At 36.8% G+C, this 21,742-nt stretch overlaps 1 protein-coding gene across 9 annotated transcripts in view; it reads right to left on the reverse strand.

The window, feature by feature from the left end:
• The window catches only part of MTMR3 (myotubularin related protein 3), an 88,779-nt gene that overhangs the window by 28,027 nt on the left and 39,010 nt on the right, over positions 1–21,742 (reverse strand). For 8 of the 9 annotated variants that reach the window (XM_062590378.1, XM_062590382.1, XM_062590380.1 and 5 more), the window contains 7 exons: positions 19,491–19,568; positions 19,025–19,114; positions 18,320–18,436; positions 10,958–11,040; positions 8,860–9,026; positions 5,859–5,955; positions 3,758–3,871 (listed from right to left, as the gene is read on the reverse strand). In XM_062590378.1, coding sequence (XP_062446362.1) covers positions 3,758–3,871; positions 5,859–5,955; positions 8,860–9,026; positions 10,958–11,040; positions 18,320–18,436; positions 19,025–19,114; positions 19,491–19,493 — 671 coding nt within the window. In that variant the 5' untranslated portion in view covers positions 19,494–19,568. Of the gene's footprint in view, positions 1–3,757; positions 3,872–5,858; positions 5,956–8,859; positions 9,027–10,957; positions 11,041–18,319; positions 18,437–19,024; positions 19,115–19,490; positions 19,569–20,542; positions 20,632–21,742 lie in introns of all 9 variants that reach the window. The other variant, XM_062590375.1, reaches the window with a different exon arrangement.

Raw genomic sequence — 21,742 nt, forward strand, 5'->3', positions numbered from 1 at the left:
TGCTGCCTGCCTGGGTAATAACCTTCAACAGCGTGAAAGACAAAAAGACATCTTCAACACGGTTAATTTCCAAGTAGGTTCTCATGACTTTAGCACAATGTTTACATAATGTAGGTGAAGTCCTCTAAAGAGTCTTTACTTAAAATCCAAAACGTATCTCCTCTTATTGATTTTCTGGGAGCAAAACAAATCAACTACAAAAACTATATGAAGGGCCATCTTTTCTAACTAAATATGTGCCTACATTTTCAAAAATGGTAAACCCTGACGAAAACCGCAGAAGCTGGCTGTCAGATTTTTTTCTGGAAGTCAGGTCTCTTCACAAAATAGGTGCAATGCTTGGCAATCCAACCTCAACTCAGTATTTCTGAACTTTGGCTCTGAATTCAGCCTGCTCCTCTTTTCAGACTGTACATACTGTCACAGCTTTTGAATGCTTTACTGGAACGGACAATGAGTTGTTTGTAGCAATGTGTCTATCTCTCTGGTCTTTCTCTGTCCCAGCTTCAAAGAAGTTTCTAGGATTTGTTATTAGAAGGGTTTTTAAAAAGTCATTATTACTTTTTTTTCCTGAGGAAAAGCAAAAAAAGCAGATTTTGTGATCAGTAAATAACAAAATTAACAGTCCCAAAATCATCTTCAACAGATAAAAAATGCCCAGTGAGCTTTTTCTCCCTTACTCCTCCAAAGGTAAGCGAAGAAGCTATTACAATGTTTACACACACATAAAGAAAACTATATATGGATTTCCAACTCCATGGATTATCAACTGCTAGCTGATTTGGGTTCTACTAGAGTGCAGAATGATGAACTGGGTATCTTGAAAATCTATTACTAATTGTCAAGGTAAAAAAAAAGATCAACAATGAGAAACTTTTCTCCCACTGGTTTTGAGATTACAAATGAAATATTATGTTGTTATTCAATGTGTGTAGACTTAACAAAAGTGTAGAAAATTAAATGCCAGGGCTTAAATAATTTCAGTCCATGAGGTCTTCTGAATATTTAAATCACTCTCCCATAAATGCCCCCAGAATGCAAAGGACCCAACAATGCCAATAAAGTGGTTCATCTTCTTCTGAGTAGTGGTGGTGCAGATAGGCAGGGGCGTCACTGAATAAAGTGTTACAGGTTTGCAGGTGAAGTGCCCCCACCTCTTACTTAACAACTGCATAAAAGGCACAAAGAGGCCTGAAATGCACTGTTCAAAGGTGGACACAAAATCATACAAAAAAAATACAGGTTTTATATATATACATGTGTGTGTGCGCATGTGCACGTATGTATTACCATAATAATCAAATAACTCACTTCTTAAAAATTTAGCCTATGCTGAAAAGCACTTTTCCCCTCACAGAGGTTAACAGAGGATGAGGGCAATTCCTAACATTTAGAAAGAGACTGCTAACTGCTTATTTGGAAGAAAAGGAGAAAAGGTAGAAGGATGCAAAGATAATGGTCTTCTGCCACAAATTAATCCCTTTTCCCCGCATGGAACAAGAACTCTTTATGCCAGCTAAATGATGTTTCATACGCTATTCTTCACTCTTGCATACTTGCTCCTCGCACCTAGGCCACATGGAAACTCTGTCAGCTTTACTGACCTGTAAATCTAGGCTGCCGTTCAAAGGAACAGCTCTTCAACATCTCTCTGTTTAGAAGGAATGGGTGACTGGGCAGGCTTAATGGAATTATCATTATTCATTATCTTTCTAAACTCTTAGTCATTTGATTTTTTTTAAAGAGATTTTATATATTTTGGGGAAGATAAGTAACACCAGAACAGTAGCCAAAACATTAAATGATAAGTCCCAGAATATTTGAAAAAAGATGCTAAAAAAATATTACTCATTAAAGAAGCTGCCAAAGAATAATTTCTCAGAAAAGTACTTTTATTATGAAGAAAAGCTGGACTCGGCTTAAGCAAGAGACTGTCTGATTAAAAATCTGTTTAAAATACATATACATAGTTCTGTAGTTTGCATATGTCTCTCTTAAATCTCTTTAGAATCTGACAATGAATGTTAGTTTCTCTGAGCTTCTTTATTGTGTGATTCTTCTTCCAAATATCCAAGTCAGAATCAGAGAAAAACTACTAGAGTATCTAATAAGGGGTGCTATCTATCACTCCTTCAGCTATGTTTATTTCTTCTTTTTACTTTTTTTCATTTTCATATTCAAAAAGAAAAAATCACTCTTAATTGAGGTGAATGCCCTAAGAATGAGTTGTAGGAGATGCAAAGCTTGAGTGTTCTTGCAATGTCTGTTTGTAATTAAAACATATAAATCATTATTTACACTTGGAATGAACACGTAATAAGTCTATTTCACTTTATATATGGCTTGACAAGGGCCAGTATGTGCAGCTATGTTATATCCTTGGAGATCTGAATGGGTACAAAACAGAAACAACAAAATAGGGTTGCATATCAGAGGATTTTTCCTTCGTATTGGGACGTTTACCCCCATTGGACTACCAAAGTGACAGAAAAATTCAGAGAAATTTTACAAGATTTACTTAGCTTCCTGATCTGCCACATTATCACCAAGCAGTTTTTATGTTAGTTACAGAAATTGAGCACAAGGAACTGAGTATTTCAATGCATCATCATTTCCATGATAACTTTTCAAACAAGGCAGGGTTTCTAATTTTTATTCAAATAGATGTTACTATAATAAATGAAAGAAAGAAGCAGGCAATAGAAAGCTTCTGTACTGTGATAAAAATGCCACCCATCAAACAAAGAACTATCCAGAAATATGAGGAAAAATAACTGTGTCTATGTGTCTATAAAGTAAAATTCAATATGGCACCAAGGCAGACTGTACAACCATCAAAGCTCCAGCATACAGGAGAAGGTTTCAGAAACAACTTACTTGTATCTTCAAGCTACTTCCCTGATGAGAACTTATGGAGAGAAGGAAAATGACAAATATAACCAGAAAGAAACAGCTCACTATCTGTTTAACACTGTCAAAATGTCCTTTCCAGGTGAAACAGAACATCTACACATGCAAGTTGCAAATGAAGACAAAAAGACCACAGACTATCAGGCATAACATGTTACAGCTGACTGTCAGTTAAATACAGGTTTGAACTTGGTTTCATATGACGGCTCTCCTGCCACCTCCGTTCAACCAAGTAGTATGAATAGTACGGACAATCAGGAGAACAAGACCCTGCAGCTAAATACAAACCACCCACTAGCTGCAGGGTCTTCTTCTCCTGATGGTTTGTGTTTAGCTGCAGGGTCTTGTTCTCCTGATTGTCCATAATACTCATAAGCTACACTGCTTCTGTGATCCTTCTGGAGTGGAATAACAAGGTCTCACTGCAGACAGAACCCCACAGTGCATCAGCACCAGTAATCCCAGAACACGTTGACTTTGGTACCGCTCTAACAGGCAGCACAGAGGCAATTTTGCCAGGTTTGTTGCCTCTTTCCAGCCTAGTTCTCCAACTCCATCCTGGTAGATCCTTGTCCTTCATGCTACATCCCTCTGCATCATGTTACAAATGCATGAACACAGCAAGATGCAAGGCAGACCTCTCACTACTTTGAATAGGTTGTAAAAATACTAATTTGAAGTATCTTTAAGGCTTTTGTTAGAATTTTTCAGGCTCAGGGAGCCAGAGGACAGCACCTAAGCAACCTTCATTACAAGCTGAGATTCCCATTTTAACTTATTTCAGCTTTATTCACTAGAACACCCCTTTAACAGTCTGGTGAAAGCTGTTCCATATGTGAGACCTCACCTGTACACAACAGCAGGGATACGTTTCCAGGACCGAAAGCTTGCCACACTCTCTAGCTCTTTATCCGTGATCCAGGCGGGAACTATGATTTCCTGCGGGTAACTACCACAGAGTCTGTGAGAAAAGTGGTGCAAAGAGTTGAACACAAGCTTCCCAGAGAACAAAAAGAGTATGAGTAACCTGATTGATGCTCATCTCTGCAAACTATGCAATTTTATTAATTCCTGGTTCATTGAATGTTAATAAATTCCTCTTCAGTAGACATAAAAAGCACTACGAACATCAAGATGCATAAACGCATTTCAGAATTTGAAGGTTCAAGTTAGTGTTTCCACAGGAAATTTGTATGCTGCTTATTTTGAATTACAACAGCTGAAATAAACTGGACCACAGAACAGAAATTCCTCATTAAGAATTCATCACTCAATTTCCTGGGTCACAAAACATAGAAATAGAGCCATTGTGGGCTACTGCATTCAAGGGAGGAAATGTCCACTGGCTAAGTAACTCCCTGTGAAGGCAGGAATCTGAATGTGCTGTCTTATGTATGACTGGCTAACTGGCACTTGCCTCTACTAGATACATCTCCTACTTTATAATTTAACTAAGGAAGTAATGACTAGCACAGAGTGCAGAAAGCCTGTACGGATAGCTGGAATAGCACAAGCAGTCAGTAGTGACTGTAACATATTGTTGAATTGTAAACTTCATACACAGTCCAAACAGGCAATAAAATGAACAGAATTATTCTACTGGAGAGATGAGCACAATCTCACATATGGACTGAATGTCATAATTCTGAGAGTACACAAAAATACTATTTTCCCTACTTAATCAATATTTCGAGGGATATATTAAGAACAGGACATAAAGGTTATAATTCTAACAGAACTGTATTCTGAAATATTAAAATATCCTCCATTTTGGCTGTTCTTTGGCTAAGAGAAAAGATCAGCTCTTTTAAAAAAACACAATTAAAGAAGTGGGAAACAACAAAAATCAGCATTATGTGCCGCTGGTTCTAGCAGGTTCCCATTCCTGGTCTGTAGACTGCAACACATTTTACAGTTCATTCAAATGTAAATACATTAATAGGAGAAAGCCTTCAAAACGTAAAAGAGTATCTCCTAAACCTCTTGTATGCTACTATATTTTCCTGCAATGAGGTTCTTTGAAGTAGAAACACTTAAAAAAAAAAAGATGTATTTACTGCATAAGGACAGACTTAATCATATGACTATGTTTATTCTATTCAGAAAATATAAAAAAGTCCTGAAAAACACTCTTTTCTCAAGTGCTGGGGACAAAAAGGAAAGAAGTGAGTTTGAGTCATCCTGCTTCCATATGACATTTAAAGTTTTCTTCATTTTTCTTAAGTACAAAATATGTAAAGAATAGTTATTTTTTCTTTACTAGATTTGTTGAGACCTAAACAAACATCCTCCTTGCAGTGTTGCCAGTCATCAGTTGGAAGTCATTATCCTGCAAAGACAGTGGAATGAAACAAGTGTCCTTACAAAGTTTAGCTGCTGTTTCTGCACTGCACAGGATTAGGGGTCAGTCAGTACACTCTGTCCTCCCAGCTGTGAATGGAGAAACACCTTCATCTGCTTCAGCAGAAAAAGGAGAGGTCATTTGCCCACACACTCTGAACTAGAGATAGACTTTTTCTTGTCACAGTTTCTGGGTCTACATGCTTGACTCTTCAAAGCCAACTTTTTTTTTTTTTTTTTTTAACAATTCTTTGTCCTAAGTTAGAGAAGAAGATACATTAAAAAAAGTTATTAAAAGTTCAATATAACTCCACTCTGTGCTCACTTAAGGCTTTGCCTTCTTGCATTAGATTACTTAATTCTCTAGGAAGTGCACCAGCAAGCACATTAAAATCTGGTATTTCTAAGCCTACAAAAATTTAACAGCTAATATAGTATTAAATGCTGCCTTAAAAGCATATTCATGCTATAAAACAGCAAAAAATCGTAACTCCAACTGTCCCAGAGTTAAGGAGTTCAGAATTTGGAAAAAGTTCCAGTAATCGCCATAACAGAATTAGTGTTGTGAGGTGACATTTGGCTGTGAATCAGCAGCCTATATAACTTACTTATATTTCTCGTTGATGTTGGAAATCCTCCAGGCATTGTTCATATCAAAACCCATCCGCTCAACTTCATTTTTAAACCTTGAAGTTACATGTTCTCCTGGGTATCAAAGGCAGATAGAGAAATAAATGTGAAATACATCGTAAGCATCCTACCTTTCAAAACAGTTGGAGAAAGACACCACTGTATTCATACTTACTAAAAACTGAAAAGAGAAAGGAATTGTCCAAAAAGAAAACTGTTTATGTTTCACAGCCCTATTCTGAAAATCTGTATCAAACAAGAGTGCCAGAGTTTGTGCTGATGGCTCTCACTGATCAGCTCTTCAGAAAATCCAAATCCATAAAGGACTTTTCCTCTGACATGTCTAGTTTCTGTAAGACTATAAAAAACACGTAACACTGCAGACCAGAACCAATCAAGCAGTATTTAGAGCCATCAGCAATCTCAGTGAGAAAATGCTAGTAGTTTTTCCAGAGTTGAGAATATTGTATGAGAATGTGAAGCTCCAGTCTAACTGATACGTGAAAGGTTAATAAAGAGGATGTGGCATGAAACTTAGGCAATCTCAATTTAATACGCAATTTCAGCAACAGGCTTCCTGTGTGACTGTAGGCAAACCCCGTAATTTAACCTACATCTCAGTTTTCCATCTCTAAATTGGAGACTATTCTTCCATGACTCATAGCCAAGATATAAAGATAAAATGCATAAATGATTGTTAGGCACAATTATCAGTCACAAAGTCCTCGCAAATTCCTGGATTAATATATTAAAGGAATCAGAATGAGTTCCATTCATTTTCTGGACATATTTTAAAAAGCATCTAAATACAGTTGAACAAATATACAATGTCAGCAAAGAAAAATTATTCTGATAAACAGCAAATTTAGAGAATTACAAGGTACTCAAAGTGCAGAGCACGATCCCTTGTACAGAATTTCCAGATTCGAAAAGCTAGGAAACCTAATAAATCTAATGAATGTTTGAGCATCGCTAGATAAAACAATTCTGGAAGTCTGTTCATCGCCTGTCTCTTTAAATTACTCTTTCACTGTATCATGAGACAGAGCATCAATCAACGGGGGAAAAATCTACTGAAAAATTAATGCTTTAAGTATCACACATTTCTGTTACGTGTTTCAGAAAACCCTTAAAGGCTTTAAATATATGAGATATATACAATAGACACAGGAATCTGTGTAATGTAATTTTGTAAAATGTAATGAATTTGTCTGAAACCTAAATTTTTATGTGATCTTACTAAAGATTTACTAAAGACTAAAGATAAATATGGAAAAGCAGGTAAAATAAGAGTAAAGGCAGCAGTCTAATTACAGGAATTGATTAACTCTGAAAGAGAAAAGCTATGATATTATTCATCCCCACATGTCAAATCATACATCCAACATGTAAAAAGTTGAGTTTTTTGACAGCTGCAAATCTAGACATGCTTACCATATGGAGAATGTGTAAAGATCTGCATAAGAGACGGCTAACAAGATTATTTTTCTTATACTTTTTGAAAGGTAAAATGTGGGCACCACTTTTTGTGCAAGTGAAAAATATTCACTCTTTAAGATATACACTGATAAATACATTGGACCTGACTAGCAATAATCACTTACTCCCTATACCTCATACAACTAGTAAAAGAAGTATCATAAAAATGAAATAGTTCTGGCTCCTGCGTTGTGCTGCTTCTTCAGAAGGTTCTTCTCAGAATCATATAGGCACTGTAGCTCAGCATTACCTTCCCTATCACCAGATCAATTAGACTGGAGCTTGCCAATTATTTCCTGCTTCTCAAATGGACTCTTATACCCTGCATGACCTTGCATTTATTATCTTCCAGCCAGCTGCTCATCAAATACACCAGCTCCCTGTTTTACAAAAGTTGGTTGGTACCATATACTACTATACCATATTAGACCTTTTGTCAATGTAGAGATGAAACTGTAATAATACATTCCAGCAAGGTAACAACCTCCGCCATGTTATTCCTCAGCAATGAATTTTAATTTTTTTAACTTTTTATTGGCACAGCAATATACAGCATATTCGCTCAGCACAGAGGATAGGTTTCATTATCAGCTGCTGTGAAGAACTGGTCATTAAAACTTGTGAGGTATGCTCAAGGACTTTTCTGGATAACAAATGAGAATATCAGAAATAGCCCCAGTCCTCAATACTCCTTATGTGTTTTAGGGAAATATAGGAAATTACAATTACTCTTATGCTGAAGACCCCAGCAGGAAAAATGAAACATTCTGCTTGATTTGTCCCTTGAATTTTCAGCTACTCTGAATGTCATGAAATCACAGATTCGCTGCTCCGTAAGAAACAAAACTTTAGCCTTAACATTTTGTCCTTTCCTCCTGAAATGCTGGCATTTTAAGAAGAATTTTGAGTCAAGTTGTATAACCTAGACTTTCCTAAGTATCCCAAACCAACTCTCAGAAACAGAAAAACAAGCTATGTATTTTGTGGACTTGTGCCTTCTAACTATAGAAGTTGATCTTGTGAGCTATAATTCAAATCGTCCAATACATACATTGATAAGATTTAGAATTTTTTTCACAGAAGATTTAAATAGGTATGCATAAAATATTAAATTTCTTCAAAATCTATCAAATACTGGACAAATACTTTCATGTAAAGAAATAGATTATAATGGCTTGGATTAGCTTCTTCAATTACATTCCCATGGATTTATTTTAACTGTAATTCAATTCTTTATAGGAGGATAATATCCAGAAATAAGTAAGCCATGGGGAAGTAAAAATTACTAATTCAAGACACAAATTATTTGATTTGTAAATGCTCCATTATATCCTAAACCAATGTTAGATTGAAACCTATCTGTCGAGTAGGGAAATGAACTACATTGTTAAATACATTACTGTTTGTCTCTTCCATTTCTGGAGAATTCTGTATTTCAGTAACAAACAGGCAGTTACTAATCAAAGCATATCCGATGATAACCAAAGTGTTTCCACATACCTGGCCGACACAAATCCCCATGCTGTTCTTTTTCGCTGGCATATACCTCCATACACCAAGCATGATAGGCAAATGAAAAAAGGTCTTCTATCTTTGAAGGCGGGCGGATGGCATTGTTCAGTCGCTTAAGCCAATCTTGACACTGCTCAAAAGTAGAGAACTGACACCTGCCCCAGAACCATACATTTCTCTATTAATTTTCAGTCAAAGACACCAGACTGTAAGATCTGACAAGAGGATCTATCAAAACTTCTGTGAAAGCTAAAGATGAGAATAAGCATCTTTTTGTCTCAGAATTACATCTCAAAAACCTCACACACATTGTACCAATGTATCATATTCCTGCAAGCAAGAATGCATTTTCTGATTAGACATAGGAGAAATACCATCTGAATCCACTTAATTTGAGAACAATGAGGACATCTTCCAGTACCTGAAATTTTACATTATTTCCCTACCTCATATGCTATGTTGCTCTTCCCTGGCCTTGATGGCAAGGAGAAGCAATGTTTTTGGATTTGACCTTTGCCTGAGGTTACAGACTAACAACAAACCGCCATGAATATTCCCTATGCAGGAGAGACTAATCTTCAGAGCAGTATATGAAAATTACATTAGTTTGTCTTTTCAAAGAGGTTCCCTGGGCCCTCTAGAACAAAAGGGTGGAAGTAAAATTAGCAATTCATTTTTCTCTGGCAGATTTTCTCAAGATTTAACAGTTATAAAACATACACCAAGTATTTACATTTGGTTCAGGCTGTGTTCTACTGCATTCATGGCTAATGATAGCATCTGTGTTCTCTAAGGGCAGAATTCCTCACCCCCACCTGTAAATATCTAAAAGTCATTTAGTGGAAGGAAAACACACATCCAACTCAAGCTGTCTTAAGAAATGTGTCTAAAATAACTGAGAGAAACCGCTGCCTGGAGGCATTTTCTTCACCAACTATAAAGTGAGCCTAGACTACTAGCTTAAACGAGATAATTATCTTCTACATAGCTATGATTAGATAAGATGCAGCTCACCCTAAAAACTGCATTTTCTTTCTAAGTACTGGAGCTTCTGTAAAAACTTGAAAAATTCTTATCAAGTCGGTATTTTGTTATTTTCAACACTAGCTTCACTTGAGCACTATTATTCACAATACAAATTATTTTGTTCAAGAAAAATAATGTAAGCGTGTTTTAAATCTGGCATCTTGGCCTCACACTTCCAGTGATCAGTGTTAGCAAGCACTAATTCCCAGAGTTACGATTTTGAAGGGAATTTCAAAAGGAAGGGGTTATATACAAGTAATTTGTATTCACTCTACGATTGAAGAGAAAAAACAAATTAATGTAGACAGGAAGGCTGAATTTTCAAATGTCAAGAGCTACAAGTTAAGAGGAAGTTCAATATTTAATTCAAATTGAATTAAATATTACTTCTAAAGTAAAATCAGTCCTAATCAAAATACAGCATTTCAGGAAGCAGCTGGCCTGTTAAACATTCTGAGTGCTCAGATATGGCTGAAACTCATTTCGTTATACAAAAGGTACTGCCAACAAACATTTAATCAGAAAGAAATTTTCCTTTCTTGTTAATTAAAATTTATAGATCAACATTAATTTCTCCAGTATAAAAGCAGGAAATGGTGAAGCTCACAGGCTTCTAGGGCACTCTGGAAGAATGCTGAAGGACAGAAACAGATTTATACTACCTTCTACATGATGCTGTCTGCTTTGCTCTGCTGGCTAACAGGGTGGGTTGCAGACTTGGCTCTACCTTATTGCTAGATACTCTTACTTTCTTTTTCAATATATTGCGAGACAGGGAAAATGCAGTGATACTAAAATTAATTTCTGAATTAAAGGGTCAGACCAAGACTTTCTGCTATATTAGACAGCAGCAAGCAACAGTGCAGACCGTATTCCCTCTATCCTCTTCTCAAAAATGTCTAGCTACCCTATACAAAAAGGACAGGAGGAAATTTTTTTTTTTTGGGGGGGGGGAGTAAGTACACAAAGGAACAAAAAAACATTTCCTTAGAACATCACAGATGTTGGCAGCACAGGGAAAGTAAAGTTACGCCCCCTCCAGCACTCAGTGTGGACATACCTTATAACTTTGCAGTCTTTGCAAGTCAAATGGAGTTGAAATATATCGCGGCACTCAACACTTTCTATAAGCTGTAATGGAACCTGCAATTAAAAAGATTATATAATTTTAGTCTGAGGCACTAACACTGTAATTTATTGGCATACCTCACAAGGATTTATTACAGGGCTATGTGCAGAGAAAAAGAGAGAGAGAGAGCAAAAACTCTTAAGTATCTACTTCAACAGCTCTGAAGTGTATGGTTCTATATATCAGTCAAGTTGCTAGTTCAATTGCTATATAGTCTATGAACCTTAAGGGATCACAGGAAACCAGCTGAGACCACATGTTGAATGAGGAAGAGTGCAGCAGCAATAACATAAGTCAAGCAGCAGAAACCCACAAGCTCCTCTCTCAGGGAAGCATCATTTCTTCTTTCTTACAGGTCCCAATTTAGGGGTTTAGTGAATATAATTTTAGATATTGTTGTAAAAAATGAAATGCCAAGTCAGACTTCCCTTTACAGGCTGCTGCATTATAGATGCTTGTTATATGGATATACTCCATATTTCCTCTTTAAGAAAAATCATTTGGCCTGTGTAGATCAAGACTTGTGATCAAAGCAGCCATATTTAGAATAAAGCTGAATCTTTTCATTTTTAAAGGTGTAGTTACATGCACTTATGTTTATGGTACATGTAACTAGAAGAAGCTTGATCAAGCAAAACATTTAAGTACATGCAAGTACATTTAAAGATGGAAAGCAAGAGACCACAGGATGAAAATAATAGGTTTCACTAATGTTTCTGGTACTTTACCCGAGGCAGCCAAATGTACATCTTCGTCTTAAATGAATGAAAGTTAGTATTCAACTAACAAGAACATAACTGTCTAAATTCCAAATACTGTTAAAAAAATTAGTTAATATTTGTAACAAATAGGAAGTAAAAAATTGTTTCAAGTATTTATTAGAGATTATATCAAACATTACAGGAAGACAATAAAAGCTCTGACACTGAGATTTTTCAATAAAAAAAGAAATGTTCAAACATTGAATACACTCTACTCAGCTCTGATGAGGCCACATCTCGAGTACTGAGTCCAATTCTGGGCTCCCCAGGACAAGAGAGACATGGAGCTACTGGAGAGAGTCCAGTGTAGGGATACAAACATGATCAGAGGACTAGAGCCTCTGTCCTGGAACAGCTACGAGAGCTGGGCCTGTTTAGTCTGGAGAAGAAAAGACTGAGGGGGGGGATCTTATCACTGTCTATAAGTCCCTGAAGGGAGGGTGTCCAGGGGATGCGGACTAACTCTTTTCAGTCGTCCCATGCGAAAAGACAAGAGGTAATGGGCACAAACTGAACCACAGGAAGTTCTGCCTGAATATGAGGAGGAATTTCTTTCCTGTGAGAGTGACAGAGCACTGGAACTCCACTGCCCAAAGAGGTTGTGGAGTCTCTTTCTCCGGAGATATTCAAAATCTGCCTGGATGCAACCCTGCCTGATATGCTCTAGGTGACCCTGCTTGAGCAGTGGGGTTGGACTACAGAGGTCCCTTCCAACCTTACCCATTCTGGGATTCTGTGATTGTTATTTCCTTTGTCATCAGAGTAGGATGATCTAACTCTCAGCTGCACATCCAGTACTCCTGTCCGCTCAGAAGTCAGAGTCCAGATTCACTAGAGCTCGCAATTCCCCAAATACAACAGGCAGATATTGCCCTAATACTCATCTTTTATCCTTATCCTTTGGTCAGCCCTCAGCCAAGAAGCAGTGCTAGAATCCTCCCCAGCTAGAGCAAGCTCTAACCCTCATCTCCCATTACCAGACAAGTTGGTACAGGTAAGTTGTTCTCCGTTACTCTCATTGAAACTGGGCTATCAAAGAATATAAAATTCATGCACAAAATGAATAGACAAGATAGGATCTGACTTGGTAACCCAGTAGTTAGGGGATTCAGGTAAAGGATTCAGGTAAAACTGAAACTTTCATTTTAGTCATTGTTTGCAGCTTTATTACTGTTTTTAAAATCTGCGATAGTCTAATATAAATTACATAGCCAGCAACAGGAATGGGCATCTTAACTGAGGATTCCCTCCTCTGAGATAAGCCTCTACGTACAAAACTACAAACTGACAGACCCTCTCTACTTGCCACCATTAAGCAGAACTTTACGGCAGTCACCCATCTCTAGCAGAACAAGCCAACGGCAAGGATAATACACGGATAGGCTTGGATACTGGTGTAATGCAGATTAGATAAGCATTACAGACAAGCAGATTGGCACTGGTGTTGCTCTAGTTAATCTTTTTATTTTAACTGGCAATTTATTCTGTTCCTTCTCCTATTAATTTTAGCCTGCAAGGTAGAGGAACTATTGTGGCAGTTTGGTATAAAAAACTCAAAGACTGTAACAGATTTAAGATTGGAGAATCCTCTGTTCTTTGTTCCACACTGGGTAGCCTCATGTAATGAGTTACTTAGCAGTACCACATGCTTCTATAGGGAAAGTAAGATATCTTTCCCCGGCTAAAAGAATTGAGAATCTAGAAGACTTCCCTTTCTTTCACTCAAATGCTCCTTCTCTGTTAAAATTCTTTTATTTTCAAGCCTTCTTTTATTGCATTCCTTCCAATGCCCATCTTCGTTTAAGCAGCAGTTTTTCACCATAGTCCCTACTCCTAAGAGCTTTGTTCTCTCTCCTGTTCCTATCTGCACTCTAATGACATACAAACGATATTTATGCTTTCAAGACCAACTCCTACACTATTTTTAATTTCCTTCTTCCAAAGTCATTCTTTGTTCTATTCCCTTCCAATCTGCCCCCTGCTCAACAGCCATTTTTTTCTCTCTTGACAATCTACATGCAGATCTCCATCTATTTCCTTACAATCTGCTGTTTTTCTTCAGGACTACCTTCTTTTCTTTTCTGGTCATAAAAATATAGCCTCTTATTCTCTTCCATTTTCATCTTTTCTATCTCCTTCCTGCCCATTATTCTTCTCCCACAAAACTGCATAAAATTACCTGCCTTCATTCTCCCACAGAAAACCTTCCATTGTCATTGTTATGTTTTTCAGGCTGAAGCACGCAGCAAGTCAGATACATTCAGTGCAGTTAGTTTGCTCGTTCAAGAGCCATCAGGTCTATTTGCAGGCACTTCACCATAAAATAATGGCTATCTAAATAACACAGCGGAGAAGCAATCATTTGGGGGTTTGTATGAACAAATGTGCGTTGTTAGGAAAGGCCAAGCCTATCACACTGTAGAGTGCACTGCAGCATCATGCTTTTGCAATACTTCTCTCTCAACTGTCTCTTCTTAAATTATCTTATTTTAAACACTAGCAACATTTTACAATTCCATTTCTTTAATTAAATGAGGGAGGTTGAATTACTGCAGTTGGCTGTGATCTAATAGCAATACAGGATATATTTAGAAAAATATACCTCTATATACCTCTTTTAAAAAAGTAGAAATAATGTTTACGCTGCTGAAACAATCCATCCGTGGCTCAATCCTCGGCTGCCAGATCAAGTGGCATGCAGTGCACCACGTTCATGTTGCTGTAAGCCAACTCCTTATACAGTGAATATGCTATATGCTCTACTCTGTATACAATTTAGCCTGAGTCTCTCCTCAATGCCATGTGGCATCCAATGGCTTTTGGCCTGTGATTAGTAGGTTTTTGTGGTTTTCTTAGTTCAGAGGCTGAAAAAAATGTCTGGGTTATGTTACAGACTGGTTATTTTTAACAGTATGATGGTCAAGGATATGTATTGCATGACCTGAAGCGTGGTAAAAAGACATATGGAGGTGCTGAGAGTGAAAGGTCAGCTCAGAAGGTGTCAGAAGACTCTTCCAGTTGGAGGGAGTCAAATCCCTCCTGGAGTGATTCTGTCCATTCAGCCTACAAGGAGTACTTGAAACAAATTACGCCTTGACTTACACCTCAGGTATACCTAGGTTTTGTCTTGGAGGAAATCATTTAGTCTGCTTTCATGACTGACCTAACGTACATGCATTGTAGATAATCAGAGGACAAAGAACTGGGAATGATACAAAGACTGAGTTCAGTACAGATGAATCACTACCTTGATACAAAAAAAAGATGGGAAAAATACCAAATGAATTATCTTTTAATTAAAGATGAAGTAAGGAATGCTTATACTGAAACTCACGTTATTTCCTAAACTGAAGTAACTGAAGGGCTTCCTCATCTTGCCAGTATAACTGTTTTTCCTATTGTGATCAAAATAACTCTTTGAAGGAGGCTACATTCAAATCTGCAGTTTCATAAACTACACTGAAATTTTAATTCTCTCATAAATGCATTTAGCTTAGTGGGAGCAAAACAATGAGAAAGAAATACTTCCCAGCTGCAAAGTCTGATTTTTTTCTTAAGGAAAGCCAATCAACAGAGATCTGCCTGGGAACCGAACTTCTGATTTGCACTGAGATATCACTGTTGAGTCTGCATTTTTATCCCATGGATTAATAAAAGTCAACACTTTTGAAAGCCATAATCCCCACCAATTTATGTGTGGTCTACTGGATCTTTTCTCTTTGCATCTATAATGCTGTGTTCTTATTACTACTCTAATCTAGGAAATTACATATATGCTTGAAAGGATTCATGCATACAACTTTTCTGCTGTGTTGCAAAGTGAGCATTACAAACATTTAAATTTATTTCAAGCACAGGTACAGCAAATGATCTAGCAGCATTGTGCTACTTAATAAGGTTTCACAAGCACTGTTTTGTCAGCCAGTCTATTAAATTGTAAAGAAACAAGAAGAGTAAGGCAAAACATAGACTAGGAATCCATTCTTAACTGGGTTCCATTTCCTTCATGCAGTTGTCCTTCTATCATTAGTAAACATCTATACATTTTGAAAGAGGTCTCCTTATGGAAGTCAGGTATTTTCAGAACAGTTCTAAGGATATAAAAGCAGTAGTAAAGAAACAAGATGAATAGAAACAGATAGTACTTAGCAAAGACTTCATACAAAATGTCACCATTTGATCAATAATTTTGATCGAAAACCACCAAAGTGATCATTCCAAAATTTAGCAACGTGAAAAATAGTTCCTAAATACTGCATGTATCTTTTACCCTTAGAGGTATTCAAAGTCCTGTCTGCCTTAGATTCTGGTCAGTAGAACTCACACTAAGTTAGTGGTGATGGTCATATATGGTTACAGAAAAATAATCTATATTCTGTTCTACCTCATACACTATTTAACTGAATCTTTCTGGTTAGTGATAGCTTATGAAGCAGGACTAAAAGCACTTGAGATATCAGATGGGGTGAGAGGCAGAATACTGGATAAGAAAGGGCCAATAAAGTAAAATCAACATAGTAATATTGACTCAATTTCATGTACTCCTTCCTGACACAAAGAAAGAATATTTTATTTAAGAAAAAGTTGATTTTTGTTACTGTTCAAAAATATTAAACTGATAGCTCCTGAAAATGAATACCCCCCTCATTATCTACGGGACAGATATGATAGTAAGGGCAGTGACAGCATTTGTGTCTTCTCTAATAAAGTAATTTGATTATTTCCTAACATTCCTAAGGACTAACTCTTGATTTCTAAAGGTACTCTTGTTTCTCATGTCTTAGCTCCTCATTCTTAAATATTAAGTCCTTCGCTCTATCATTTCTAGTTGCTAACTTCATTACAACATTCAGACTCTGAATTTAAAAAATCTAATTGTATAATTCATTAATAGATTTATTGCAACAGGCCCCTTGACAGAATCTCACTTTAGAATTCATATCTGGATCATAAAGAGGAAAAAGAATCCTATAAAATGCGTACCACGTAATGTATTTTCTCTCTGTTGCTAACAGTGTGAATAGATGCATCTGACTGGACTGCAGTTGAGACATCCCAGCATATAGCTGACCCTTGGCTGCCATTCTGATGCCTAGTGGCACTTAGACATTAACTTTTAAGTCTTAAGTTATATTTAAAGACTGACTGTAGAATGAGATAAGTGAAAATTAAAGTTATGATACCTCTGCATATTAACATATACGTATTATCTCCTTCATAGGGTCAGCAGCGGAAGATAATAGCTCTTAAACTTCTAATTAAACTTGTGTCATTATAACAGACAAAAACAAATACCAAGCTCAGAAAAACACCTTATTTGCTGAAAATATGCTAAAATCTTGATGATGCAGGGATGTCAATGCTGTGCATAGACATTCATTAGCCTAGAAGACACAACTAATCAGCCGACCAGCTTGACAATTCACGGACTAAAAGAGCACTTAGTATGATTAATGGTATCTATGACACAGGCATATTTTAAAGTCCTTACATAACATAGCTCTACGATCAGAGACAATGTAAAAGTGTGTGAAGCTGTAGTTTTAAATAATTAGTAAAAAAGATATTTATAGAGTTAATAATTTGGCTTTTGCACAAAACAACAAAGGAATGATTTAAGATTGACATGGCATCAAAATTTAAATCAGTTATGTACACAGGCCATCTAGCTGATATTCCTGACCATCGCATCTCCTGTGTATCAGTCAAACATGGATGGACACCTGTCATTCTTATATTTTAATTTCCTTGCTTTTGGCAGCTTTAGAACAACATGTACCAGTTTTGGTGTTTTACACTTAATTCATGATTACATAGTTCAGAATTCATGACTGACCACTGGCAGCTGTCAACAACTAGCCAGGCATTCAGGAACTGTCCTGAACTAAGGAGACTGGATAAAAATCCATTATCGGGGAAAAAAAATGCTGTGATTCTTTGCCTTTGTTTTGCTGGTTTTACCACAAAAATCCATAGAAATATTTCTGTGACACGTGTAATGTCCTAGCTGATTCCTATAATTCACAGATGGTATTGTAACTAGCAGGACTGCTGTATGTCATCAATACACTATTGTAAAGGACTGCAGAATGGCCACTTAATTGATTTTATATAAACAGAAGTTTATCTAAATGATCATGAGTAGCTGGACATGTAAAAGTTTTTAAAAATGGACTCTTAAGGTAAAGCTTAGAGTAAAGAGTATCTGAAGATTCATCCACATCCAATTCACAGTTCTCATGTCAATGACACTGAAAGTACTGATATTATCAAACTTCAGGCATCTAACTTCAGTATCTGAACCTTTCCAGATGTGTATTTTGAAGCTCCTCTGACAATGGAGGTCCCAACCTTCCTTGGGAAAAGACTATCTTTTTCTACTGACTATGTGCAGTAAACGTGGTTTAAGCATCCATTTTCCATTACCACTGACCCCAAAAGGCAGATTCATTCTACATTCATCCTTAGTTCTTTGATCTGGATTGTGTTCAGAATATATGTATTTTACCACAGCAGCATGAAGGACACTTACATTCACAATAGACTCTTTGAATTTGATGTGAAGTCTGTAATTTGAAAGTGCAATGATGGCATCCTCTGCTCGTCCTACATACTCTGTACTCTCACCATGAAGTTCAATGAACGGGACCTTCAGAATGGGAAGAGAAACCTTTTAGAAAGCATTTACCAAACACGCACCTCCTGTAAATATCCACTCAGGAACACATCATCAAAAAACAAACTGAAACACTGCTAAGGGCTTAACTTAGCCATTATTGCTAAGAAGAAATGTTTCTGGTAAGGTTGCTTTGGAGATTAATTGTAGCCTTTGTTTTAAAAGATTCTTCATTTTCTCTCAATTTTCCTGAGCAATATGTGCTTTTCTGTGAAAAAGGTGAATTTTTACAAAAAATTTGAGCAAAATATCTTCACATTTTGGCAAAGAGTCTGACCTCATCATTTATAATCTTACTCTTTAATTGATGGAGAGAGGCATTTCATACAGTGATTAAATTCATCCTAAAGAAGGGAAAACATGTAAGACGAATAACTTTCTAAGCTATTTGTTGCCAGCATTCACTAAGAAAGCCCAGGTGACTATCTTATGTGTGTACTTAGGAAGAAAATTTATTTCTCCTATAATTAGGAATTAAAATTCTACAGGAGAGGTCAGAGAATATATAGCTCAACTACTGTTACTTTGATCTTAACTGGCAAGGCGCAACGTGGTGATTACCTGAAGGTTTTCATCCTCTCGGATCAGCTGCTTCCTGGGAAAAATCTGATTAGCCTGGATGCACTCAAGGCTGTGTTGAGTCTCTTCATCCTGAGAAACAAAGCTTTACAGTTAACTTCAGCACTGTCATAGACTTCTTCACCATGCAGCAGTCTATCAACAGAGCTCAAACAGAACAGACTGTTTAGAGAATTCAGCTATCAATAACTTACTAAAGTTACCACACTTACAAAGACAAGCACTCAAACAACTAAATATGGTATTAGAAACAGGTCTTCTTCTTGCAACATGATTAATAAAGTCATAAAGAGAAGGATTTGTAGGGGTATACAGTAAAAACATTAGCCTGAGCCCAGTACTTACACATAAGATTCTACAAACCCACATGTAAACATAATTCTCTAATGCTTTTCAGATATTAGCCTATTCTGCTCGGCAACAGTCCATACAAAATCATTTTGCTTACCATGACAGGCCCTGAATAGGAGGAGAGATCCTCGTCTTTACTCAAAATATTTAAAGGCTCTTCTTCACTTATTAAAATCTGGAAAACCAGAAAAGCGTAAAGATGAAGACAAATTTATTTTCTTTTGGCAAATAAATACAGATTCATTTTTAAAGGTTGGTAGTACAGCTATTAGAAAACCTCAAGCAAGCAGTAATTATGAAAAGATGAAATCCATATAAACTAACTCTCCTGAGAAACAAAATGGTCTCATAATGTGTTTGGTTCTTCTGTACATTCTGAAAAATCATCATTGAATGTAGTGCCAAGAAAATACTAGTCTGAACATAGCAATTAGACTACTCTGTTTATATCCTTTAAACTAAAGTATTTTCATTCTTCCAGATTATCCTGAAGTTTCTCCTGAGTCATTTTGCAGATGGTGATTCACAAACATATACGTTATAAAACCAATGGTATTGTTCTGATCATTTAGTCTGCTATATAACATAGGTTGTAGCATTCTCCTTAAGTTTTTTTTTTTTTTTAACTACAGTGTATATTTCAGGAAAAAGATTTTTTTTTTGAATTGTTAGTGACGGAAGCCATCACAGTTTTAATGATTTGCTCCATAAGTTAACAACCACACAAAAAAATCTGCTTTGTATTTCTAGACATAAAATACAACCTTTACTTCTTCCAGCATCTGAAGATTATTAATATCTTTTCTGCTAAACTTAAGCACCTTTTATCGCTACATTTATTTTTCCCACATGAATACTTGTTACCTTTGATGAAATTACCCCCTAAATCTTCTCTTTGAGAATCAAAGAGATTGAGCTCCTAGAGTCTTTCAGAGGATGTACTTCCCAATCTTTCTACTGTCCTCATAGCTCCTGTCTGTACTCTTTTCCAGTACACTTCTCCATCTGATCTGTAGACACTAAGACACAGAACTAAGACACTAAGACACAGAAGTCCAGCAGCAGTTAAAATAGTGGCAAACTGAGAGTCAAAGAGGTCTTTACTTTTCACCCACTTCCCCCTTTTTATATATATGCAGACTGCATTACCATTTTGGTTCCACCACTTTGCTGGTTCCTCCTGTCTTGCTGACTACTCACTAGAGTGTCCAAGTTGTTTTCATAGACAGTTGTTAATTCTGAGGATAGAAGTCCACATTCTACAATTATTACTTTCTTCTGTACATGTGGATGTACCAAGATACACATTTTCTTGTAGTTATCCTTCCAAGACCTTTCCAATCTCTCTGTATGACTGACTTGCACTCTCCACTAACAAGTCCCCAATCTTTTACCACCTGCCTTTTTTTGGAAAATATTAAAGACCACAGGGTCATGTAGTTTGTGCAACTGACCCTAATAGGAACTTAATGATTGAACTGAATACAAGAATAATAATTTAATCTTGAGCTCTGTCTGCTATTCAGTTTATGATTCAGATAGGTTCTTTCTTTTTAAAAAATTCATATAGATATTTTATGAGTTTTGCTATCCACATCACACAAAAGATACAAAGTTAAATATAGCAATTGAGCACAGTCAGTTCTCAGGTCACATGTCACCTCACTTATAAATAAATTTGGAATTATCAGTGTTGTGGTTGACAGAGAAAACCATTTCAAACTCATCAGCCCACAGGCACAATGACACTGCAGGAAGGACTAACTATATTCTGTATATTGCACAGAATATTTACAAAGGGAAAAGGAGCAGTAGATGGATGTATTCTGAGCATAACACATCCCCTGTGTAAAAATGTGTAAAAATCAATGAGAAAGCACCGCACTCTCTTTTAAATACAAATACTCCAATAAACAAAATGCCTTTATGTTCCTAGAGTAGGCAAGAAACAGCATATAAAGGCTCGCAAGTAGATTCAAAATCCCACAGTTAATTACAGCATCTAGAATAACATTTTGAAGGAATAGTGCCAGAGTACAAGCCAGAATAATTCTTAAAACTTATATCTACTGCATGAGACGTGGTGGTAAGTTTCTAAGCACTGCCTTGGTTGCGACTCTCACAGCTTTCCAGCAGAAGCAAGCTCAGAGTTACGAGTCGAGGTAACTGGGGGGGTTAATTCAGACTAGCTTAGAAAAGTCCACGGAGACACGGCTCTGTCCGCGCCGGCATTCAGAGTCACTTTTTGCTATCTCACAGTCTGCTGCCCCACTGCCAGCTGCAGGTACCAGTCATCCGCAAACGGCAAGTGCAGCGGGATATTGCAGGCTGTGACCGAGACAGGGCTCA

This window comes from Rhea pennata, chromosome 17, assembly GCF_028389875.1.
Source record: "Rhea pennata isolate bPtePen1 chromosome 17, bPtePen1.pri, whole genome shotgun sequence".
NCBI lineage: Eukaryota > Metazoa > Chordata > Aves > Rheiformes > Rheidae > Rhea > Rhea pennata.